This window comes from Podarcis muralis, chromosome 6, assembly GCF_964188315.1.
Source record: "Podarcis muralis chromosome 6, rPodMur119.hap1.1, whole genome shotgun sequence".
Lineage (NCBI taxonomy): Eukaryota > Metazoa > Chordata > Lepidosauria > Squamata > Lacertidae > Podarcis > Podarcis muralis.
In genome coordinates, this window is record NC_135660.1 from 28,778,923 (window position 1) to 28,805,536 (window position 26,614).

Here is a 26,614-nt window from a genome sequence, read left to right on the forward strand (position 1 = left end):
CTTGCTCCACCTCCTCCTCTGTTCCTTTCTCCTCTGGGTCCTCCTGCCCGCCGAGGTCTCACCCTTCCTCGACTCTTCGGACGCGGATTCCTCTGACTCCTCCCCCTGCTTCCGGCGGGCTTTGGGACCTGGTTCCCAATCCGGATTTTCTGCTGTCCCGCGCGCCTGCACATTTGAACTTGGCGCGCGCGCCCAGCCTCCCACTTTCCTCCTAACGGCTACACTGCTCCTGTCACTGCTTCCCCCTTCGGGGGGGCTGGCTGGAACTGACCTCCCCTCCGCTCCTCCACTCCCCGGCGGAGGCGTGGTCAGTCCTGACTCACTCTCCCTCCCCGCTGGTCCTGATCTGTGGGCTTCTTCCCCCCCCCGCTACGCTCTGGTGGGGAAGTTGGCCCTGATCTCCAGCTGCCGCTTTGAGCCTCTCCGCTGGCCCCCCTTGCCCTGACCCTGGGCGCTTCCTTCTGGGAATCTTCTGATTCGCTGGAGAGGCTCATGGAATCTCCCTGGTCACTCTCATGCCCTCCTATGCTTCCCTCAGATCCTTCCTCTTCGCTCTCCATCTCCTCTTTCCCCTGTGGCTCTCTCCCTGAGCCCCTGACAACTGTAAATGCCAATAGCTTCAAAATATTGTGAAGTCTGCAACAAAAGTTTTCTTTCTCGGGAAAAGTATCTTCACGTATTTCTGAAAAACAAAGCTACACTTTCCAGAGCCTAGAGGTATTGTGCATTGCTCTGTAGCAAATACCAGTGCTTTGCTTCATAGCAGATCACACCTAGCACTTCCGCTGCCTTCATGGGAGGTAAACCATGCATAATATCAGAGACTCCTTAGGATAAAGCTGAACAGGGAAATCAGGCTAGATTATATTTCAGTTCAGTTGACATTTCCAGGGCAGCACAGCAAATAGGCTCTCATAGTGAGGACACTAGGAATTCAAAAACACTTGGAAGCTAGATTTCATGCCAGTACCAAGGCAGCATCTGGATATTCAGGTATACACACACGCTGAGGCAAATCACTTTAATCACTTACTGCAGTTAAGAGGACAAACGGGATTGGAGGAAAAAAGAAAATGGATGTGAAACGACAGGATGAAAAGCTGTGAACTACACATCAACAAATCATGGTTCATACATTCGCAAAGGCTTGATTAAAAAGGTGTGAGCCCCTCTCCTCTATGGTGCATGCTACTTCTCCAGTGTGGGCCAGACAGACCTTTTATTGAGGCCCAATTTTCATGTAATTATTCCTGCTCAAAGCGGCAGATCCCAAGAGCCAGGCTTCTTTGAGATTGGGCACTCAGTTTACAAGGGAGGGGTAGGACTTCTGCAACTTCCCTACCATGACACAGTAGTACCACTCCCAAGCTAAATGCATGAACCCATGCAGTGTTTTACACTCCAGAACCTAGATAATATATATTTTTATTCATATAGCACAAAGGAAAAGGTTAAAAAGTGAAGCATCCTTTGTAGCAGTTGAGAAAAACATTTACCAAATGTTTGGTGCATACCCACTACCATCCATTATGCTGCTTCGTAGTGTGTGGCCTGAAGTTTAGGAACTAAGTGATTTACGCTGAAGCTTAATACTGCATTTCAGATACGGTTTTTTAATATATTTTGTTGGTCACTCTAAGGCTTCAAGATGGAAGAGACTATAAATCCAATAAGTTTTTTTTTTAATTTTATGAGTAAATATAGAGCTATATGGCAGATTTATAATTTTTTTAAAAAAAATAATTAATAAGCACTTTATCCAGAGGTTTCAGGCAATACTTGAATAGACAGTTTTAATATATGCTCAACTGTTAATACTACATAAAAAGCTGGACTTTTATAGTGTTTTAAATATTTTTATTAAATAAAAATTAAGTATAGTAAAAATTATCCAACCAAATGTGAGAGGCATTCAAGTAAGGCAATGCATTGCTAAATAAGATCACGGTGCTCCCCCCCCCCCGTCCCCCTCCCCAACTGGCCTAAAAACCATTACAAAGAAAACAATGCCACTTGTCGCAACTAAGTCACTAACACTTATATCAATGCTATTAGAGTAGAACCTATCACATAACTAGCTAACATTGCTAATTTCATGAGTCCAGGATATAAGTCTTCTTCAGTAACATTTTTAAAAAGGCAAAAACAGAAAACAGGTTTTTGAAGGGCTTAGTAGTTATTGCCTGTATAATGAGAAGCTCCTCATACAAAAGCCTCTGGGAAGTCGGGTCAGAGATTGTCCTCAATTAGCGCCATATCCTACATGTATTATCCTTGCTACCTAGAAAGAAAAGTAATAGATTAACATTTCAAACGTCATTCATATATCTATAATATAAAACTACAGCTTCCTGTTATTTGGGGCAGGAGATATTTCAAATACACCCCTCGCTCTCAAATTCATTGGCAATCTTGTCTTCCAACTCTGATGCAGTTGAATGAATTAAGAGTCTAGCAAACGACACTTTGAGCCAACTGCACAGTAATAGAACACATGCTTTGTATATAGAATGTCCCAAGTTGAAGCCCAAATATCTCTAGATCAAAAAAATTCTCAGGTAGGAAGGCTGAGAAATTTCCATGCTTGAGATCTTGGAGAGGCACTTAGTTTTAGAAAAGACAGAACTACTGAGCATAAGGCAGTTTCATGTGTTCTGGGCTTTTAACAGGAACCCAACAGGCATACATTCAAAAGGTGCACCTTTTCTCATCACTAAATCTCTGTGCATCCCATGAATATTTGTCTGCAATGTTGTTGTTAAAGGCATAGAGCTTCTATCAGGAAAAAGGTGCCAACGCAGATTGCAACCTACAGATATCAGTATCTTCCGGTGAATGCGAGGCCACCATCTAAGAATTGCCAACCTAACTTTTGTACATATTCTAAACTAGTTGTGTTGAAATGCTGTAGAAAAGGCGTCTTAAATTTGGCTCTAGGATTTCAATTGCCTTAGTAATGCTGCTATGCCCCCATTTCCCTCTTATTGCAATGTTGGAAAAACACCTCCGCTGATGAAAGAGGAAAGCACCACCAGAATCAATGAGATACTAGCAAATAAAATGTATATAGCACAGGAAAATGTATTTAGCTGTTCAAATTTGCAGGTTGCCTTAATGCATCCTCCCAGTGAAAAGTTTAAAAAGTGGAGCCATATCTATTTGTTGAAACTTCTTGGTCAATGGCTGTCCTGTTCCCCCACCCCAGCCTACTTACTTAACCCAACTTCTCTAGGCTAGTACACCGTTTTGAAACAATTCAACTAGTGTGGAAAAGCAATATGCCACAGAAATAACTGTTTGATCCAAGTTTTCAACGGAATTGGACTGAATGAGGCATGACAACAGAAACCAGGAAACTGTCCTTATTTGACATCACTTTAGCGTAAACAAGTAGAAGGACAATTTTCAATATAGCTGTTAGTTACCTGTAATGATTATATTGCCCTTGTAATTGAAAGCACACGAAAATATTTCATCAGTGTGGCCTTCTAGTATTTGAATGCATTGTCCTGTCTGAGGCTCCCAAAGTCGAGCTGTCTTATCTGAGCTGGCTGTAAGAATACGACTGCCTTGAGGATTGAAACAGATCTTTTAAAAACAAAGAAACAATAATTATTTTTTAAAGAGGCAAGGAAATGTCATTACTTATCTTAAATTTGTCCACCATGGTTCACGCAGGTTTGCAGTGTCTGGGACAACAGCCCCTAAATATATTTTGTCTCCCAGTTTCTATCTACACGGGTAGATTCAGAGGCTGGAGTGGGCTGATCAATAATAAACCCTCCAAAGCAAGGAGCTTTTCTGTCTTTCATCTTAAAACAAGGGTCATGTCACACATTATCCTGTGAAATACTTTATCCTGTGAAACACTGTGAAGTAGTTGACTCCAAGTAGACAAATATTCACAAAGTGGCTCAATCATGGGTGGCTTCTGTGAATAAATTTTGATTTTAATGCTAAACACGAGCCTTTCAAAAATTACAACACTCGCTGTACCGTATTTTATATTTGGGGTTCCATTTCTGAGAACTAAATAATAACTTATGAAACATTCCCAAGGAAACAATAGCAGAATTGCTATTGTTATTCTCAGTTCCACAAGCCAGCACAATGACTTAAAGTGATCCAAGACAGTACAGTGGTACCTCGGGTTACATACACTTCAGGTTACATACACTTCAGGTTACAGACTCCGCTAACCCAGAAATAGTACCTTGGATTAAGAACTTTGCTTCAGGATGAGAACAGAAATTGTGCTCCGGCGGCGCGGCGGCAGCAGGAGGCCCCATTAGCTAAAGTGATGCTTCAAGTTAAGAACAGTTTCAGGTTAAGAACGGACCTCAAGAAGGAATTAAGTACTTAGCCCAAGGTACTACTATGATCAAGGAGCTTGCTCAGGTAGGAAGGAATTGCCACCTCAAGATAATAACTCTGGGATTATTTAGGATTTATTTGTCAAATTTGTATTCCGCCCTTCATCTGAAAATCACAGGACAGTTCACAACACAAAAATACTAGATGAAAACACAAAATACATGATAAAAACAGAAACAAAAACAAACCAATAGCCCCCCTCCCATAAACACATTTAAAAGGCCATAGAATATTCAGCCAAAGGTCTGGTTATAGAGAAACATTTTGCTTGGAGCCTAAAGATATGCAGTGAAGGCACCAGGTGAGCAATGGAGAGAATAATGAATTACAGTTAACTAGTCACATATGCAATGAGGAGTTCAGTAGCCAAATATAATTGTGACGTTAATATTCAATTAGTGACTAGCCTCATGTTTGAAATCAACATTCCAAAAATTTAAAATTCTTTCTCATCCGCCTGCACCTTTATTCAATAATTTCTGCCCTTCTTTCTCCTTTACCAAATAGGTCAGTTTAAACCTAAATGTTACCCTGGAGGTTCCTTGCAGGCCTCCAAAGGCCTTACTGCATCTCTTTAGTGCATAGATTCATGAGCCACATAAACCGATTCTTGAGAGCAGTCCTTTAACCTTTATTTCTGCCTCTCAACTTAGGGGCACATCTGATAGCTGAATCGTGACATTTGTCATTTCATATGTGCACAGCAAATGGGAAACATTAATGAAGTACATATAAAATTGTGGGATGTAGAACTGTTATTTCCTTAGGAAACTCATAAAAATAACTTTTAAAAGAAGGAAGCAAAATCCAAAGACAGGCATTCCAAAACCTTACATGGAAACCGTTTTGTATTCTGTTTGAATAGCTTTCTGCTTTTTAAAAAAGTTATAGAATCAGTAGCAATTCTTCCTTTCTTATTGAATCTACAATGTTTATTTATTTTATGTAAAATAACTATAATTACTACTACTCTTTAAGCTTTTGGAACTAAAAAAGAAATTGGAAATTTTAATCTGCAAATACAATTTTATCCTTGCTATATTAGATTCATCATATCACAGTGCTGCCAAATTTCACCACACAGACACTAATATTTTCTTTAATCATCCAAACAGATACTGAACCTGTCACTGCTCTCCAAAAATTAAATGACAAAACAGAGTATCTAGCCAACAACACTGCCATAAATCAGGAAACATATGTATGGGCTGCCATCGTCTTGCTCATGCAGTATGGATTTAAGAACAACCTAAGCATCTGTCTCTAACATATATATACATTTATGCAAATATTCTCAATTTTTTTTACCTTCAAGGTTAAACTGGCCTGAGGAACGATTCTGTTCACCATATATAATATAGATAATTTAAAAGCTGACCTTCCTATGCTGCCCAAATCCCCTTTTTAAAGCACTATTAAAAGTAGGCCTACATTCTGTTGCTTCTGGTTACTATAAAGGTGCATCATCCAAGGATGTAAGAGAGGTGTAGTTTAGACTGTAGCTTTCTTATCATGCACACATTACCATATGAAACATGCATGAAAAACCACACTAAATATTGCAGCTGGAAAAGCCCAACACAGAGATACAGTCTTATTTAATGTTAAAAGGTAAAGGTAAAGGTACCCCTGCCCGTACGGGCCAGTCTTGACAGACTCTAGGGTTGTGCGCCCATCTCACTCAAGAGGCCGGGGGCCAGCGCTGTCCGGAGACACTTCCGGGTCACGTGGCCAGCGTGACATCGCTGCTCTGGCGAGCCAGAGCCGCACACAGAAACGCCGTTTACCTTCCCGCTAGTAAGCAGTCCCTATTTATCTACTTGCATCCGGGAGTGCTTTCGAACTGCTAGGTTGGCAGGCGCTGGGACTGAACAACGGGAGCACACCCCACTGCGGGGATTCGAACCGCCGACCTTTCGATCGGCAAGCCCTAGGCACTGAGGCTTTTACCCACAGCGCCACCCGCGTCCCCCTTATTTAATGTTACTGTACTTAAAATTATAGGATAGGAGGGTAGCAGTAGAGTATCGCCCATTTTCACCAAAAAATCTTTCTATTCAAGTTAATAGATAACCTGAATGCCCTCAAAAATCTCACATAAATCTCAAAGGCTGACATCCCACCTCCAGTTATTCAGGAGTAAGTCCCACTGGTCAGTGGTATGTACTTGCAGGATTGTTCACTCAAACTGCAAGAATAATGTTTTTCAATTAGCAGCTTTTATAACAGAATACTAACCTCTGTACTTTCCTAACACACTGGAGACATAAAGTGATAAAGCACTATAAAAAACAGCAAGGGAGAGAAGTTGCTTTCCTGGTCCATACTCAAGAAGCGAGAGATCATACAAACAAGCAAAATGGCCAAAGCTAACTGTAATTTAGAACAACATTCTACTCAGGGCAGCAGTACAGAGAAATAAAACAACAGTCACCTTTGAAATTTCTCCTCCATGGCCTTCAAGTTTTGATATACATTTTTTTGTTTCTGCATCATAAACTCTTGCTGATCCTTAAGTAGAAAACAAACAAACAATCATGTGTTTAGTATAGGCATTTACCTGTTGTGCTTAAATACATCTGCAATTTTGTCAGGAACCAGAGAAGGCAAATGTTAGAAATGACTGGCTGCAACTCAAAGCCCACTGATTTAGAGAAGGGATGGGTGAATCTGTCAATTTTGGTTTCCCTTAAGTTTCTCATTTTTCAAATCTTAAGTACAGTTCTCAATGTTTCAGTATCAGTTGGCAGATTTTTTTAAAGTTCTCATGAAAATTCATCAGCCTTTTCAAATATATCCTAATATACACATTTTTGTATACGATTTCCCTAATATAATGCATTTTTGCAAAAAAAAATTCACTAATATAATGTAATATTATTTTCAACAAAATATGTTTTTATATGTACACTTTAGTATATGCATTTTTGGTTGGACAGCTGCACTGCAAAATTCAGAGTTCAAATTTTGAAAGATGGTTGTGTTTACATTCTTGTATTGTTTGGGAAAGTACAAATTTGGTGGGTTTGCCTTGAAATGTAAACTGAATTGAATTTGTCCCAATCCCTATATGGGAGTACTTACAGTTGCCATGCATACTCTTTCACCATAAACTTTTGATGTTCTGTGGTGGCCACTGAAAGCAGGTTAAAATTGCATGGCCTTATGAGAAGGCGGCACTCATACGAAAATGGTTTGGAAGCTTCTAGACTTGTTAGACTGATCCGATATATGAGATAGCTTGGGGCAGAAGACTGAGTTAAATATCACAGCCCTGTCAGAAAGCTGCCAAAGAGCACATCACATAACACATAAAAAATGGCTCACTATATGGATATAATCGTTCCTTGGTGCTATTATGGAGGTTTTCCACAAGATTGGCTGTATTAGAAAACTTAGCCAGTTTCCAGAACATGCATTCACCTCACCAGAGTTCCTCTCTTAGAGGATTCTTTCTTTGCCCTCATGTGGAGTCATCCATGATGCACAGAAGGAGCTACTGGGAGTCGCCATGTTACCCCTCAAGAAATGCTCTTCAAATCAGCTGACACGGGATGAAGACATTTTAATAAAAAAAATCAATTTCACCTACCATCAGCTGAGGCAGTTGCAATACGCTGGCCAGTGTAATCAAAGCAAACGTCTAATACTTCATCATCGTGGCCTGTTAATGTTGCCACACGCTTGCCAGTCAGTGCGTTCCACAACTGCAATGTGGACAGAAAGCAAAATTGCAGGCAAATAATGACAGGGAACCCAAATCAGCTTCTTTATTTATTTGACTGAACTGCCTGCGGCCTGTGTAGCTAGTCAATCACTATTTGTTCTTTCGTATGAGCACACAGATTTGGCAGAAAGCAAGGTTAACAAATATTTTGCTTGATATGTTACCAGCACAAGCCAGATATCTCCTGGAATTGATTTCCATGCTAGCAGCTTATTCACAGATTCAACTCTTATGCTAATAAAGGCTAGAAAATAAAAGAAAAAAGAAAAGAACTCCCCAGAAGTCAATAAATGTTGGTGTTTCTTCCCTAAACCAGGCTAGCCTATAGTGTCCCTCTTATTTTCTGTATTTCTTTCTTTTGAAGTGTGATATTGCAAATGAACTGGCGGGGCATTTCTCGGAACAAGCTTTGGGCCTTTTTTTTTAGAAAGATGGAGTGTAAAGGAATTGGCCTTTACTGTCCTGGACTGTTTGTCTATAAAATGGGAATGCATCTTTTTACCTGTCTGCTCATTTGGGAAGTATAGGGTTAATGTGGAGTCTTAGCTGGTGCCCCAAAACTAATAAACTATCAAGGCATAGGGTCCACCATTGCTGATGTGATTAACTGCACACCTGTCTCTAGGGGTGGGAAAATTAAAAGCTCCCAGCTTCCTTGTTCCTGCAGCCTCTGGACGGATCAAATAACAGACAGGGAGAAGCTATATAAGCAGGTGGATAGCCAAGAGGTGGGTTCACCAAGCAGATCTCAGGTGATACGCAGAGATTCTGGAGAGTTTGAGAGGAAGGCTTCAAGGAAGAAAGGCCTCCTTGTGAACAAGGAATCCTACTTAGGCAAAGTGGATCACATTTAACTAATTTTGTTTTTGCTCCAAATGAAATATTCTGGTTTTCTGCCTCCAGCACTGAATGCATATTATCAGGCAGTGTGTACATGCCCTTTGTCTATTATTTTAAAGAGAAGTAAGAGTAAACCTACACCTTTATTCTGTACCTGCTCTGAGGGAAAAGCTAATTTTCCCCACACTCCTTCATGCAGGCCAAGAAGAATGTATTCCTGGATTCAGACCTACAAATGTATGGATTAGTCAATACTATGATTATTTTTCGTATACTACCAAGAGCAATAAATCAGGTTAATAGGGATCCAACTATCTTACCATGCATGTTTTGTCCATTGATCCAGTGATTATAAGAGTGCAGTCCCAGTTGAACTGTGCACTACTTATTTCCGCACGATGCCCTATTAAAGTATGCATCCTCCTGCCAGGAGAGAATAAAAAACATATTATGTGGTTGATTCAAATATAAATGTATTATGCAAAGGGGCATCTATAAAAAGAAATAGACAAAATACTACAGGTTAAATCTTTAATGTTTCCCCAATCATTTGCAGTGCAATCCTATGCATGCTTAAAGGTAAAGGGACCCCTGACCATTAGGTCCAGTCGTGATTGACTCTGGGGTTGCAGTGCTCATCTCGCTTTATTGGCCGAGGGAGCCGGAGTACAGCTTCCGGGTCATGTGGCCAGCATGACTAAGCCGCTTCTGGTGAATCAGAGCAGCGCACGGAAACGCCGTTTACCTTCCCGCTGGAGTGGTACCTATTTATCTACTTGCACTTTGACGTGCTTTCGAACTGCTAGGTTGGCAGGAGCAGGGACTGAGCAACGGGAGCTCACCCCGTCACAGGGATTCGAACCGCTGACCTTCTGATCGGCAAGTCCTAGGCTCTGTGGTTTAACCCACAGTGCCACCTACTCAGCAATAAAAGTCACAGTTCAATGAGGTGTCTTCCCAAATAAATATACATAGGACTGCAGCCTTTGTATTACAATTTGACCTACACATGCAAGTCTATGTAAATCTTCAGAAGCCTCAGCTCTGATATAACACAATTTTCTGTGGAAATTGTTAAGGAAATTTTTCCAGTGCTTAAACTTTCCACACATAAGCACACAAAAATGTTTGTAAGTGATTAGATGCCAACTGCAAATACAATATTAGGCAAACTTGACAGTTTCAAAGCTTTGCATTTGGTTACTAAACACAAGTAAAATAAGCATGCTAAATTAGATCACTCTCTAGGGCATCGGAAGATTTTCCAATGCAAACTAGAAATTTTCTGATGCCAACTAGTATAATTAGAATTAGCATCAGAAAATTATCCAGTGCACATTTGTACCCATATAATACACAAGGACACATGGTAGATACACATCTGGGAGTCTCAGCTGGTTATGACTCCCTAGCACCTATCCACTGCATGTTTAGAAATTGTATTTTTCAACTTAGATACAATTCAGCTGCAAAACAAGTCAAAAAGTCTAATTCAAGTATTACTGGTTATCTCATAGATAATCAAGAGTGGACAATTACACAGGCAGAACATATAAAGTCACAAGGCAATAATAGTTCACTCCTGTTGGCAGACCAATTCTGTGTTACAAAGATGTCTTCAAATGTGACATGAAGGATGAGAGCATCAGCTCCGCTGTGTGGGAACTCCTTGCAGATGATGAGACAGACACTGAGGTTGGGTATCCATAGCAGTGAGCAGAGGAGGAATGACTGCTGGGAGGAGTGCAGAGAGAAAAAACGAGGTGGTGCATCTGCATCAGCACAACCAGATGCTTTTATCTGCCCCAGCGGCAACAAAAATGGGGCTCTCCTGTTTCTACAGCTACAGCAGGCGCTGCAACCTTCCAACAAACTGACTTTACCCACAAAGGTACACTTCTCCTTTGTCTCCGAGACAGACAGATGCCAAGCTGTTGCTACAGCACAAAAGAACTCTAGGGTGTTGGTTTTATAGGCTGCTATATAGTTCTCCATATAAAAAATTAAAGAGAGTTTTGAAGCCACATGGGCAAAGAAAAATGCTTCACCTGACATCATTTTGATGCCAGGTGATTCACAGGTGGGCAGCTCCATCTACCTGACCCACTGAAGACAGGCTAATATATATTACACTTTGAAGAAAGTGTGAAAATTAGTTGTCAATGACCATTTAAGATTCTATAGGTTAAACCCTAGAAAACTTTAATGAGTGTGTATACTTCAGAGAATGTAAATCAGTGTGTTTTGGGGGTCACAGAATAGTCATCACTGCAATTCAAGAAACCATTAATGAATACCACTGCAGTCATAGCACTCTCTCATGCATCCGTGTTTTTGTGTTTGTGTGTGTACACAATCAATCTTTAACATGTGTATTCATTTGTTTCCTATGGTTCAGGGCTTTATAACCTATACAACCATTCATGGGTGTTCCCTTATATAATACGTGTAACTTGTGGTCCTTCATAGACTGCACATAAAGGTAAAAGGGTAAAGGGACCCCTGACGGTTAAGTCCAGTCTCAAATGACTCTGAGGTTGCAGTGCTCATCTCGCTTTACGGGCTGAGAGAGCCGACGTTTGTCCACAGACAGCTTCCGGGTCATGTGGCCTGCATGACTAAGCCTCTTCTGGTGAACCAGAGCAGCACACGGAAATGCCGTTTACCTTTCAGCCGGAGCGGTACCTACAGTGGTGCCTCGCAAGACGAAATTAATCCGTTCCGCGAGTCTCTTCGTCTTTCGGTTTTTTCGTCTTGCAAAGCACGGCTATTAGCGGCTTAACGGCTTAGCAGCTATTAGCGGCTTAGCAGCTTTAAGAAAAAGGAAACAAACTCGCAAGAACTCGCAAGACGTTTCGTCTTGCGAAGCAAGCCCATAGGGAAATTCGTCTTGTGGAACGACTCAAAAAACGGAAAACCCTTTCGTCTAGCGAGTTTTTCGTCTTGCGAGGCATTCGTCTTGCGGGGCACCACTGTATTTATCTACTTGCACTTTGACGTGCTTTCGAACTGCTAGGTTGGCAGGAGCTGGGACCGAGCAACATAGAAACACCTTAATTAATGGTTGCACCAAATGAAAACATCACAAAAGCAAATATTCTGAAGGGGAAAAAATTCCTATTTGCTTGTGATAATTTCAAAAAAATTATTATATATTATATATTATATGTTCACAAACCAATTACACTATTTAATTCATATCATGTATTTATAATTATATTGACCCTTCAGCGATAACTTAAGATGGGGAATGAATGTTATTCTGGGCTCATATAAGTTATTGCTGATCATCATAAGGCTTTTAATGTTTCCACTGTATCAATTTGACAAAATGTTATTCAGATGCATTAGTTTCATGATACCAAAAAGGCCCATAGTTTCCCATGAAGGCTAGGGGTGGTCTCTTTGCAGACCTTGAATAGCTCTTGCTAGTCATATTTGAGTTTGATGGACCATTGGTCTAATTCAATATAAGAAAGCTTGTGCCATGATTATTCAATGCAAGCCTCCCAGGCGATGAAACAAAGGTCTAAGATTAATATCACAATATATATCCTCCACTGCTCTGCTATATCCTACATAACTTGCCAACACAGAGAACTATTATCTTAGCTTTCTGGCAGATGGAACTTTGAACTGTTGCTAGGGAGAATCGCAGAGAAGCAATATGCCTAATTTTTACCTTCCTGATTTCTAGAAGCTTATTGTTGCTTGAAATGTATTAAATACGAACAAATAAAGGCAGATTTATAATTTGAACAACTCTAGAGCCTGTATAGAATTATTTTAAGAGTTCTGTAAAGCATGAAATAAAACAAGATTTAAAATAGTACCTGCCCGTGCCAACATCCCACACTGCAACTGTATGGTCAAAGGAACCAGTGATGATTCTGTCTCCTGTAGTATTAAATGATAATGCAATAATCTCTGCAGAGTGCCCCTGAAGTTATAAAAAGAAGGTTTAAAGTTTAAACAAAGATCTTTATGTAGAAATAATCTAGGACAGGCATAGACAAACTCGGCCCTCCAGATGTTTTGGGACTACAACTCCCATCATCCCGGACCACTGGTCCTGTTAGCTAGGGATGATAGGAGTTGTAGTCCCAAAACTGTTAGGATATAGTTCCATTCCACCTTAAAAGGGTACAGGCATGACGATTGTGTATCACATGCTCGTTTACATCCAGCTCTGGTTGGGAACTCCAGTTCGGGAGGGCCGAGTTTGCCTATGACTGATCTAGGATTTATAAAGATGTACAAACTTTAATGATTCTGTGTTTTGTTTTCTTTGTTACTATTATTTTATGGAAAGCGATCCTGAAAAAAAATCCTTCCAGTTGTCTGTAAACATACAAACTTTATGTTTTATTCAAAAAACCATTTCCCCCCAAAGATTCAAAAAAGAACATAGAAAATCCCAGTCTGGATGGGCAAAGTATCATGTAATGTAAGGTCCTGGGTCACTTCTAGACAACCCGCTTATTGAGCATTCAGTCTCAGTTGCTTTCATGGAGGTTAGACAGTCAGCTATTATACTGAGCATTCATTCTGATTTCTTTGTGGGAAGGTTAATTAAATAACACTGATATCTGGGTTCAAATCATTACATTCAAATCATGAATCTCACTCAGTGACCCTGGGTCAGTTGCTGTCTCTCAACACTAGCCTACCTTACAAAGTTGTTATATATTTTTAAATATTTCCCTGACCTCCTTGGAGGAAAGGCAGAAGAAAAATGAAATTTTAAAAATTGAGCATCTTGCAGGGATAGAATTATACCATCATCCAAAGTTTGTGCAGATTTTTAAAAAGTGTGAAGCCAATAGCAATACCTGTCTACATGTATTTGTGATATTATTAAGAGAGCTCTCTTCAATCTTACAGGGTATATTATAACCCCTTTATTTGTAATCCCAGGTAGTAGATCTGAAAGCAATTATACAGTGCTTTTGACTGCAGGAGAGGTTTCAAAGAATATTACCAGTCCATTTTAATTAATAAAGCAGGTCATTCTACCTTGTAGTAGTAAAGCCACAGAATTTGGAAAAAGTATGTTATTTAGGCTTCAATCCTATTTACACTTAGCTGGGAGGGAGCCCCACGGAACACAGTAGGTTTTCCAAATAAATATGCATAGGATTGCTCTGCACTTAAGATTTAATGGTTTTTAATTAGTATCACAGCTTTCAGTCTTCCTTTATGTTTGCTTAATGCATTATTTAGCTACATATGCTAAGAGTTCTGAATAAATTCTCGTCTCTGACTTTTGCAAATGATAATTAAGAACTGCTCTTTTAATTAAGAACTGCTCTTTTAATAGCACTTTCAAAAAAACACCAAGTCATCACTAATAAGAGCTGCAACCCACTGTTAATCTGACTACTTCTTCTCCAGTCTGTATGTCCCATAATTTAGCTGTTGTATCCATACTTCCAGTAGCAACCAAAGTACTTTGAAGATTAAATGACAAGCAAACCTGTTAGAAAAAGAGAGAGAAGGAAAACCCTTATAAGAAATTCTTGGATTTTCTGTTCTCCTAGGTACTGGTCAGTCACAATATATTAGAGCGTGACAGTAACTGTTTCTAGTCATTGCCCCATTGACTGTTTATAGGCCTGTAAAATAAAACATGACAGCCATAGGATCATAGCTGATAATAAACATTCACTCATTTGATTGCTTGGAATATTTTCCTTGGGGTACAGGAAGGAATTTTACTCTCACAATTAGACCATGTGGAGGGTGAATGTCCATTTTAATTACGGTAATAAAGCAGCCCATTCTACCTTGTAATGATAATTCCACAGAATAGGAAAAATATGCTACAGCAAACATGGAGCTACCACTGCTCCATATCTTCACTTAAAAGGTAAAGGGACCCCTAACCATTAGGTCCAGTCGTGACCGACTCTGGGGTTGCGGAACTCATCTCGCTTTATTGGCCGAGGGAGCCGGCGTACAGCTTCTGGGTCATGTGGCCAGCATGCAGAGCAGCACACGGAAACGCCATTTACCTTCCCGCCGGAGCGGTACCTATTTATCTACTTGCACTTTGAGGTGCTTTCGAACTGCTAGGTTGGCAGAAGAAGGGACCGAGCAACGGGAGCTCACCCCGTCGCGGGGATTCGAACTGCCAACCTTCTGATCGGCAAGTCCTAGGCTCTGTGGTTTAACCCACAGCGCCACCCATGTCCCAAATCATATCTTCACTTAAGTAGGTACAAATTTTCATGCCAGATTTTTTTAAGAATAGTAGCATGTATTGTGGTACTTGTTAGCATAGTTTCACTGAGAATAACAGAGAAAACAACACTTAACTTTTTAAGAATTAGATTATTCCATATATAGTGATGATAATTCCAAAGCTCCTGTACTCACTATTTCTGCTGTGTGTCCCCTAAAGGTGTAATAGCACTTTCCTGTGTCTACACTCCATAATTTGCAGGTCTTGTCAAATGATCCAGTCGCAATCTTGTCACTAAATTTTAAAGAATGAAACAGAGTACAAGGGGAAAGTAAAAAACGATTTACAGAGAAAAATTTAAATGATTTGGATGTAGAGTACGAAAGAAATAATGTGCTGAGGCCATCTAGGGCTTTAAAGATCAAAGATTCTGAAAAGTTGCATACCCATACGGATTATTGAAAGCAATTGCATAGACCACATTCCTATGTCCTTCCAGAGAACGTAACTCTTCTCCTGAAGCAGTGTCCCAAAGTTTGCATGTTCTGTCATAGCTTCCAGTGATAAAACTAGAGCAGACAAGAAGAATGGAAGGTTTAAGAAACATTTCTTCCCTATTCCTCACCCCACAATTTAAGCCACTGCTGACTACATTGCTAAAACATGTCAGAGGGATCAGAAAAAATACAACTTCTTGTGAATTGACTCTACTGCTTCTAAGTTCCTCTCAATTAATGATATTTTTAAAAACATGTTGGGTTGTTGTTGTAATTTACGTATTTCCCCTGCTCCTCATCCCCTTTTACTTTTCTCAGTTGATTTGATGAAGGATCAAAGACCAGGCAAGAAGAGTATAAGGAGAACAACTGGGGATTTAATAAAAGGAGAGGGAGGCAAAACAAGAGATATCTTACATTTTCCACTGTCATTTTGCTGTATTTTCTTTTACAAAATAAGAATTGTTAACTAAATATGTTGGATTTTGGCATTTCCAATCCTACTAATTATCTTAATAACCCTTTTTTGAACCAGAATCTCAGCAGAGGAAATTATAGACCGTAAAATACTATACAGTATTCAGTTTATATTTAAATAAGCCTTGGTAGATCATGCATAGTTTGAATTTAAACACCCAAACTTACCAAGAACCTGATTTGTTAAAGGCAACATTAGTCAGTGGCAATATATGAGCCCGGAGTACCTGAAATTAGAAAATAAAGGTAATATAATTTTCTTTACATTCCTAGGTATTTGCCTTCACAAATCTAAATACTTAAATATTATTTTAATCAATGGGAACGGCTAAACTAAAGTTAAGCACTTTTAAGTCACATTAATCTCAGTAGTGTTGTTTTAAGGATACATTTACTTTTCCTATTGAACTCAGCGGGGCTTTGGCGAGACTGGGCCCATTTGGGTTAAAACCTTATGCTATAGCAGCGTGTTGTATCCATGACACATTCAAACCCCTATTAAGTTATGTTACGACAGCTTGCTACTATGCTGGGAACACCACCAACAACAAAAAAAACCTTTATCACCCAGGAAACTGCAAAGAAAGGTATAGGTTTACACCAATTCTGTGTCTTCATTTAGGAGGTGTTGCTGGCAACTGCAATGTGCTATGAAGTGGAAATGCAACACTAGTCCTCTTTCCAATTATACTCTGCATACCCCTAATTATTCTTCACGCTCAATAGATTTGTGCAGTTCTTATTACTGCACAAGAAAATCACTATCAGCAGCACTCTTTATTACAAGGATGGGAACGCTCAGACCTTGGGGGCCAAATGCAGCCCTCCAGATCTTTCTATCTCACCCTCAGGACTCTCAGCAGGCCTCACCCCTTCCCCTGATCAACAGCGCTCGTCTGTAGCCTCCTTGAGTGCTTTGCTTCGCTGAGATAATGTTACTTGTCTGCCTGGGTGAAGGATTAACAGATGTATGTGTGGATACAGAAACCTGTTGTTACTGCATGGCTAGAATGTAGCATGGAAAGAAGCGCACTGATGGCTCTGGATTCCTCATCCCTGCTTTGTCACAATTCAGGTAAAGTCAGTTTTGTCTGTAACTTTCTTGTAACAAATCTTTGAGTAATTAACTATACAGGTAAAGGTAAAGGTAAAGGTACCCCTGCCCGTACGGGCCAGTCTTGACAGACTCTAGGGTTGTGCGCTCATCTCACTCTAGAGGCCGGGAGCCAGCGCTGTCCGCAGACACTTCCGGGTCACGTGGCCAGCGTGACGAAGCTGCTCTGGCGAGCCAGAGCCGCACACGGAAATGCCGTTTACCTTCCCACTAGTAAGCGGTCCCTATTTATCTACTTGCACCCGAGGGTGCTTTCGAACTGCTAGGTTGGCAGGCGCTGGGACCGAGCAACGGGAGCGCACCCCGGCGCGGGGATTCGAACCGCCGACCATGTGATCGGCAAGTCCTAGGCGCTGAGGCTTTTACCCACAGCGCCACCCGCGTCCCTAACTATACAGGTACATATCCATTATTCCTTCTCCCAATACTATTACAATCTCAGATATTCAAAGCTCAACTGTCAGAACTGGATCCATGCCTCTAGGTGAATTAGTGGAAGGTACTGTATAACTCTTAAAAGATTTATCTACAATGCCTGACTTTAAACCATCCTGACAAAACAAAAGAAGGGGATATAGATTTGGAATTATGAAGTAGCCTGTCTGTGGGGTCATGAACCAGCCAAGTTCAACTTTTTTAAAAAAAATAACAAAATAGCAGTCAATTTAACAATGTGAAAGTGTGGAGCACTGCAATGACATTACATCAGTGTAATCACCTTTCCAAAAATAAAAATAAGCCAGTATTCAAGAAGCTGGTATTAAGACTATGACTAGAAAGATAAACTATTTCTAGGCCAACTGTGTGAAAGCACTTAAAAACTCTTAAAGTCGAGTACAAATAGTGAGAGAATGTGAGAGACACCGCTTCCTTATACATATTATCAAGAGCAGATTGCACCAACATTGGATCTGTTGATCTGGGTACCAAGACAGAACATATTCTCAAGCATGCATGAGATGTTTTGTGAGTGTACCTAATTTGACATATTTTCATCAACAGTCAAACTCACTGCTGTCTTTCCACAAACTGCTTTTTACTGGTCTACAGCATGGAGCAGATCAACCTTCGCAACAGATTCCCCACCCCACCCTGCAGCTGCACCCTGTCCAGAAGCAGAAAGCATCCTTATATTGCTAGCCAAAGGATACAGATCACTTTTCAATGCTTGGGGAAAGGGGGGGGGGGCATGAAAGAATCAGCAAAAAAGAAAGCCTCTCCCAAACATTGACTAACAGCTTGAGTTCAGTGTTGTGCTGTTCTTTATCAGATCCCCAAATTTCAGCAACAGACTGTCTGTCAGCTGGCGCTCTAGAAGAGACAATGATCCTCATGTGTAGATAAACCTCATGCTGCTAGATGGAAGGTAGTGTGCTGTTCTTAAGAGATCTATCCACACTCTTTGACATCAAATGCAGATGAGGAAGGGACATCAGTAATAGCTCTGGTTCATATTTAAATAAGTTTTTCCCACACAGCTATTCTACATAGAGACCATCCCTTTATATAGTCTTCCTATGATTTCCCTCCCACCCACCCCCCATACAAATACAGGCATTCTGAGAGTCTGTGCTGATTGTAAATCAGCCACTTAACCACATAATGCAGCAAAGATATGTGCATCAAGCACTGCAACGTATTTTCCAACATGCTCAACTACTTGTATGTATTGGTCAGCTCCCAGTGCCAGTCTCTTTCAGTAGAGATAACCAAGGGAGTGATGAGTGAGCTCCCTGGAGAGGCTAGGCTCTGGCTGAAATCCTCTTTCTGAAAATCAGCAGCAATTAACTTGCTGGTTAGGTAACTCAACACTGCCATCTGGCACAGTGAAAAAGGTTCTGCAGATTGTGGAAAAGCTACAGAAACTGACAACAGACAAAACACCCCCAATTCCACTACCCACTGGAGTTGTGGTTGTTATTAAATGTATTACCTGCTCTGCATCAGCAAGTCTCAGGGTGGGTTGCAACAATTTAAAATCCAAGAATAAAAACAGTTAAAAACAACTTGCAGTCACAGAATTGGAACTGTGTGAGAATTAATATATTCATGTGATCTGTTGTCAGAACAGAATATTAGGTAAAAAGCTCAAAACCACTGCACTCAGGTTTGGCCTTCCATATGGCAGATTCCTCTGAGCAGTGGCTCATGGGGCACAGAGGCTGTGGCAGTGGCAGTGCTGTAGTCATCAGGGCAATGGCAGTGAGGCTGGGAGAGCTCCAAACTAACCGAAATGGCCCAATAAGTTTATTGTCACCACTGGGAGGACACTACTGCCTTCACCCCACTCACAAGTTACCACTTGCTTCTACTTGCACCTTTACAGAGTCTGTGGACTAGGGCTGCACAACCTGAGAGGCACCAACCTGAATGCAGCCCATATTCACGCATGGTGTTCCACTAGGAGCTTGATAAACCTGCTTCTTCTGCCAGCCAGGAGCAGCAGAAATTGAACTCGAGGCAAGCCATAATACATTGCTAATTGGCATTCTCTGGGGAAGTGGGACACAACCAGCTCAGGCCTGCTTACCCAAACACAGGAAACACCAACATGTAAATAACCACATTGCTCACTCATAAGCTGCTTCAGTATACTCAAACATGATCCTTAGAGTCCATATTCAATTAAACAACTAAAACCTGCAATGAAATGTTGCTGTGTATCCTTAAAAGGGTGCCAGCCAGCCCTGCCCTTCTCCAGAATACTCCATTCCATCCCTACAACCTAGTTTCTATTATCCCCCCATAACATTCCATGGCTACTGAGCATGCTCACTGGATTGTGTGAGGGTCTACTGCAAACATCTGTTTATGCAGCATAAGCAGGCTGAGATCTCCTCCTTTCTCAGCAACCCTGCTTTGGCTCCATTTCTGCCAGCTCTCACAATGACCTGAGAGCAGGACAGTTTAACCAACAGCCATTTAAAACCTCTAGTTTCTGTGTATTTACATAACTGAAAGCAAGTATCAGAAATTGTCTCATGGCTCTTACCTTAAAAAGATAGAATTTGTGGTCCACCTGTTGTCCGAGCTTCTCTTGTAGTCGCAGTATTAAATGTACAACCTGGTCTTTACGTGATGCTGTGATGAGAGGTTCTGCTTTTCTTATATCTGCTACTAAGGCTTCTACATCTGTACTAAAGTAGAATAATGTTTAAAGATATTAAAACACAATTTTCATCTCCTGAAGTTAAGAGAAAATGAAATCCTTCTGTTGCTTTTATCAACCAGGATGAAAGGGGGAAGGGGAGTCATTTTGATATTTTCCCATGTGCCAACCACAGAGATTATCCTTCAGAATAGGGGCAGGGTACCTGTGGGTCTCCACAGATGTATTTTTCTTATCTTTCCATAAAAACAGATGTACATTTAGTATTTACATTGAACTCTATGGGATTTACTTCTGAATAAACACATAGAGGATTGGACTGTGTCATAGAAGCCTCAGAGCACACATCAGTCAGGAAGATAGATACAAAATTTCTTGCCCCCCCCCCCCCACATAAGAAGTAGACAGCCACTGGAAATTCCTGAGTTCACCTAGAAATACCTAAGTCCCGTGTCAGCTACTAACATAATCCACACCAATTGTAAAACATTTTTTTTCTAGGTTAGGCCTTGCATCTTTTGAGTATAAGACAGGTTTCCCATTTTTCAGTCATTTTATTTACAATTTTAATGTTTTCTACTTGAATGTGATAAATTTTGAATATTCTGTATGTTTAGGTCTTTCCTAGTTACTTGTTCATGCAGGTTTTAAAACAAGTAGTCAGCTCTACTCTGCTGCTTGGATTTGAATAACCTCAGTGACAGCACTCATTTCTGTTTTTTGTTCTAATTTCAAACAACATGCTAATTTGTCAAAAAATATCACATAGTCTTAAAAAGTTTACTTTGGCATTGTGTTTCTCAGGGTTAGTCATGGGAGGTAAGGAGTTAAAATTTTCTTTAAGCTCAAAAAACAAATATTCTAAAAATAATCTCAAAGGTTTTGGTATGTTAAAAGCACAGCAGCATCACAGGGAACAAATAAACAATTTACAAAACTAGATCCTGTTTGTGAAGGATTTCCGTATGGATAGTCTCAATGGTGAAGGATGTATGTTCCACTAGGGAATAACATCCATTGAACAAATGGAATTTATCCAGTATGTTTTCCATACAGGTCACTGACATGCTCAAGGACTACATTTGTTAGGTATGCTAGCAAAAGTATATTACATATAAGACGCTGAGTTGGATCCAGATGGAAAGTTTAGTCCCACTGAATGCTTTAGTCCCACTGAAATAAATATAGGACTTAAAGCTAGCCATCATGACAACCTTATCCCAATTATTTCAAGGGGACTTCAGCATAATTAATCTAAATCTAACCCAATGTCTGTTTTCTGAAACATTTCTTTGACATATTCAATTTAGCCCAGGTAATCTCCCAAGGTCAAGTCTTAATTGTGGCTTTGAAAGACGCCTTTTGCATGCTCCTGCCAGTGCACATCAAGTAATCAAGGCAGAGGTGTGCAAGAGAGGTTTACAACAAATATGAACACCAAAGCCAATATATATCTTTATATGTCTAATTCAGATACACTTTATGAATGCTGGAGATCTTCTTACAAGGCATGAAAAGCATCTTATATTTGTTACTCACATATATCCCATTGTGGGAATACTAAGTTTTAGAACATAGGAAGCTGCCTTACACTGAGTAAGACCATTCATCCATCTAGCTCAGTATTTTCTATGTTGACTGGCAGCGTTTTTTCAGAGTTTCAGATAGAGTCCCTCCCAACATCACACGGAGGTACCAGGGATTAAACCTGGGACTTTCTCTATGAAAGGCTACAGCCTTTTCCAAAAATGCTGTAATTTCAGCAGTTGTTAAATGGAAACCACACACCCTTGAATTTTCAATCCTATGAAATTTTCATTGAAAGTAGCAGCCATATTGCTAGATATGCCACAGGAGACAGGATCACTAACACACTAGCACTAACACCTCAATCTTAAATGACTGTACTTGGAAGAGGGTGATTTGACAGCATGATTGTCTTATTCAATATGACCAAAAACACTGCAATACATTTCTTAGCTGTTTAGCAGATTTGTATATATCAGTAAAGTTGTTCTGTGTCAATATCCAGCAAAATATAATACTCACGCAGCACTGAGATCCAGTAAATCTATAGATTTCGTTTTCACTTCCCCACCTTGAACATATTCCAAAATAATGCCTTTGAAGAAGCAAAACAAGACAAGTATTAATTGAGAATCAAGCTAGGTTCTGATGGCACACAGTACAAAGACTGACCTTCCCTTTGATAAAAAAATCCTATTGATTTCAGTAGCAACACATCTAATTTAAACCATATAAGGGAGCAGAATCAGGCAGACATCTTGTCATTTTCTGTAGTGACACATGGTAAGACACAGGTCAGGGGCCAAAGAACTGTGAAACCAGATGCATATGCTAAAGTCTCTTTGAACTTATGGTCTTCAAAGGCAACCCCCATTCCACATGGCAAGCTGCTTTTCAAATGTGAAGGGTGTTGTGATATGGCTTGAGGATTTCCTGTTCAAAGGGGAAATGCCCAAAATTCCACTGTCCATGTACAAGCCCACACAATCCTACATCTTCTCAGATGTCCCTCTATGTGCAAAGGATTCCCAGTCACTGAAGCAGCTCTTTTGAACTTCAGCTAGTCTTCACATAGAAAAAATAACTACTGACTCTTATAACCAATGTAATTATTCATGATAAATACAGAACTGTGGATCATCCGATAGAACACCACATCATTAACTTATGGAATTCTCTGGCACAAGATAAAAAATGAGAATAGGAAAACGGTCTGGGAAACAGCAAAAGTACTGCTGTAGATGGAGGAGGAAGCTTTGCTAGTGTTTTGTTTTTGTTTTTAAAGAAAAAGGTAGACCAACCTTGCCAAGGTGAATGAAACATAACAAATTTAAAGGCTTTGTAAAATAGGGGACAATAGTTGTAACTGTCACTAATGATGTTACAGATACAATCATGTGCATGTAGCTATACACAACACAGGAGAAGCTCTAGTTAGTAAAAGAATCCAGTTTTCCAGCAACAAAATTGAGTGGTTCAATATGTGATGCCCCTGAAACAGAAATGCTTCTTTTAGGAATATCAGTGTGGTTCCTGCTACAGTTGAGTTACAGTAGCTTGCATAAGCCCACTTGTGTTTGTTCATGGCAAAGGCTCAAACACTTTAAATGGCTATTTGCTGGTCTGAGTAATTGACCTGGGAATTCAAAGCTTACCCTCTAAGCCACTATACTGTACCACTACCTAATATATACGGTAGTCTGCTTGATTAAACCATCATTAGACAAAACTGAGTACTACTTCAGAAGTCCCATGGGTAGATGCCAAGACTCTGAAGATGCTGAGAGTAATTAATATGTCCAGAGATGCCTTTTTAATATTAAAAAATGCAGAGACACATTGGTGTAAGGTAGTTTAAGTAGTTTTTTCCTAGTTTATGCATCAATAAAATTCTCAACTAGTACTTTAGTGTTAGATGCATTTATCTGAAAGCAAGTATTAATGCTTCTATTGCAAGTTATATCCAAATAAGTTATTTAGAAGATTTCTGTTAAGTGAATGGTCATGGCCTTATCTAAGACTGATACTTTCAGATTACTGTAGGATCATAGCCCAAACAACTGATAGTATAGAAAAGCAGAAGCTACTTCACCAACTTAATTTACCAGTTTGAGATCTTCCAAATATAAAAGTGAATCTGCAAAATATTACACCCTGTCTAATATATATAACAATTGAGATATACATAGAAGCAAACTGACTGCCACATTACCTTTATTGCATTCTGTGTGTAATCCAGTTACAAATAATTTGTGGATTCTGTATTAGGCTAATACTTTGGTATTAGTCTGTTGTTCCCTATAGGAAACAGTATGATATACAGTATACCATTATTTGGCTTATGGCTGAATTGTCAACGTTACACAAATGTTTGTAACACTAGGGATTTAGTAGAATGCAGCTTTTCTTCAAGTCACTTCAGACATCAATTCATAAGTAATAAATCATTTCAGCTGACAGCAGCTATGGCTTTTTATCTACCCATGGTGCACAACCATGAGCCGAGTACTTTGTGTTCCTACTGTCTGTCATATGCTAAAGTTATCTTGGTTACCATAAGGTACTTTTAGTTAAAACTCCACAACTATTAAATGTCAAAAGCCTATGCACTGACTTCAGCAGAGTGGTCAATGTAACTGTCTATCAGGACCATCTAAATGTCATCCTAGGCAACCACAAGATAAAGCTGTCACAGATAGAAAGGGTCAGACAAATAGGGCCCGGTTATTTTATTTATGACATTTAAATTGCATCATTTCTCCACAACACTGAATGCAGCAAACATGATTTCTTACCCATCTTATCCCCACGACAACCCTAAAAGGTAGGTTTGGGCTGAGATAGTCACTTGGAAAGCTTAATGGCTGAGTTGGGATTTGCACCTGGATATAATAAACTAGCACTCTTAACCATGACACCACTCTGGCCCTCATTGTGCATTATTCCGGTACATCTTCAGTGTGGGGGACTCATACACAAAAGTGCATTTCAACGGGGTAAGTTCCATCTTTGAGCACTTGCAAGTGACTTTTCTTTTTGAAACCCTTCCTGCGTTTGCCTTTGATTCCCCATTAACTATTAATGTAATTTCTAAAAAGCACAAGAACATGTTTGAAACAAGTTTCCCCAAAAGAGTAGGCATGGTTACTTAAGAGTTAAGAAAAAGGCACTCTGCACAACCTCAGAGAAACTATGTTTCCATTGTTGTTGTTATTTCACATTTCATGGTCGAGGCTGCAATCCTGTGCTCACTTATTGATTTTGCTTGCTTGCTTGCTTCTTTAGAAGCACTGCCAGTCCGACTTTCCATGCAATATGTTCAACGTATTAAACCTACTACGGAACAAGCTCTCACTGAAGACACAACACAACGGAGCTTCTTTTCCATTCAAGAGACCTGCTGAGCAAATAGGTTCCGGGGCTCAACCCTTTCAATTAAACCTCCCCCCCCCCCCACTCTGCGACTCTTTCCCCTCCACATTTGTGTTTCTCGTGTGTGTGTGTCAATCATTGTATATATCTATATCCGTTAACCCTTTCTTCCCCGACTCCACCATCCCCTCCTTTCCATCGCCCACGCTTGCCCGCCGCACGTAAGGCTTCCCCGTCGTCATTCCCCCGTTCCCCAACTTTAACATTCACCCCCCACACTGCCCTGCCCTTCCCTGCCCCATTCCGCACCCGGCGGGTAATATCTTAGCAAGAACCGCTTCAGCTTCATCTCGTCCCTGGCGGCCGAGGCCTCCAAGCCGGCGCCGTTGTCATAGGAACCAGACAAACCGACGCTCTCCGCAGCGCGCACGCGCGGCCCGGGACCACCCCCGCCCGCTCTCCTCCGCCGCCCGCAGCTACTCCGGCTCCGCCCTCAGAGGGCTGACTAGCAGGGGTCGGGCTAGGGCTCCCATTGTGCGCGAGCGCCGTGGGAGCTTGGCGCGTTTTTTGAGCCCGTTGCTATGGCAGCAGGGCGTGAGGGGATAAGTCACCTGCTTCCCGTTGCCTCACAGTGGGGTTTTTTTTGGGGGGGGGGCGGTGTCGTAAGAGGAATTCGGAGAGGAAACCGCGCAAGAGGGTAAGGGAGGGGCTTGCATCGCGATCCTATGAACCGTTATTGCGCCTAAGACGGAAGCTGCGGTGCGCGAGCCTGTATTATTGCGTTTTGTCCCGACACAGCCATAGAGCCCTCTGGGTGACCTTGAGCCTGTCATTGTCTCGCAGCCTGCCCTACCTCACAAGGTTGTTGTGACGGAGAGGGGAAGGGTCTTGTTGTTCTCCACCTTGAGCTCCTTGGGGGGGAGATAAATGTAATAATAATAAAACAAATTATTACTCAAAAGGCCCAACTGACTTCAATGAGGCTTGCTCCTAGCTAAATGGAAGTAAGGTTAAAGGTAAAGGGACCCCTGACCATTAGGTCCAGTCGTGGCCGACTCTGGGGTTGCTCATCTCGCTTTATTGGCCGAGGGAGCCGGCTTACAGCTTCTGGATTATGTGGCCAGCATGACTAAGCCGCTTCTGGCGAGCCAGAGCAGTGAACGGAAACACCGTTTACCTTCCCACCGGAGAGGTACCTATTTATCTACTTGCACTTTGATGTGCTTTCGAACTGCTAGGTTGGCAGGAGCAGGGACCAAGCAATGGGAGCTCACCCCGCTGCAGGGATTACCGACCTTCTGATTGGCAAGTCCTAGGCTCTGTGGTTTAACCCACAGCACCACCCACGTCCCACCCGCAGTACTGTAGCATGATCCAAACCAGGAAGAAGCCC

General features: G+C 40.9%; 1 protein-coding gene across 1 annotated transcript; it reads right to left on the bottom strand.

Moving 5' to 3' along the window:
* Nucleotides 1-1,007: 1,007 nt before the first annotated feature.
* On the bottom strand, nt 1,008-25,687 carry DAW1 (dynein assembly factor with WD repeats 1). The gene is made up of 13 exons (XM_028731150.2): nt 25,531-25,687; nt 22,372-22,444; nt 20,206-20,350; nt 16,268-16,326; nt 15,572-15,694; nt 15,320-15,419; nt 14,310-14,417; nt 12,775-12,881; nt 9,262-9,364; nt 7,967-8,081; nt 6,809-6,885; nt 3,426-3,588; nt 1,008-2,281 (listed from the first exon to the last, which is right to left on the bottom strand). Exons 1-13 carry the CDS (start codon nt 25,568-25,570, stop codon nt 2,247-2,249), a joined length of 1,248 nt encoding a protein of 415 aa, XP_028586983.1. The 5' UTR covers nt 25,571-25,687; the 3' UTR covers nt 1,008-2,246.
* Between the last annotated feature and the right edge of the window lie 927 nt (nt 25,688-26,614).

What these genes read in the sequence shown, in the direction of transcription:
- DAW1 (XM_028731150.2), bottom strand. Translation starts at nt 25,570, where the DNA reads ATGAAGCTGAAGCGGTTCTTGCTAAGATATTACCCGCCGG. An exon ending in GCTAAGATATTACCCGCCGG is followed by an intron (nt 22,445 to 25,530) that starts GTGCGGAATGGG and finishes GCTTCTTCAAAG; the next exon opens with GCATTATTTTGGAATATGTT. An exon ending in GGGCAATATAATCATTACAG is followed by an intron (nt 2,282 to 3,425) that starts GTAACTAACAGC and finishes TTTTCTTTCTAG; the next exon opens with GTAGCAAGGATAATACATGT.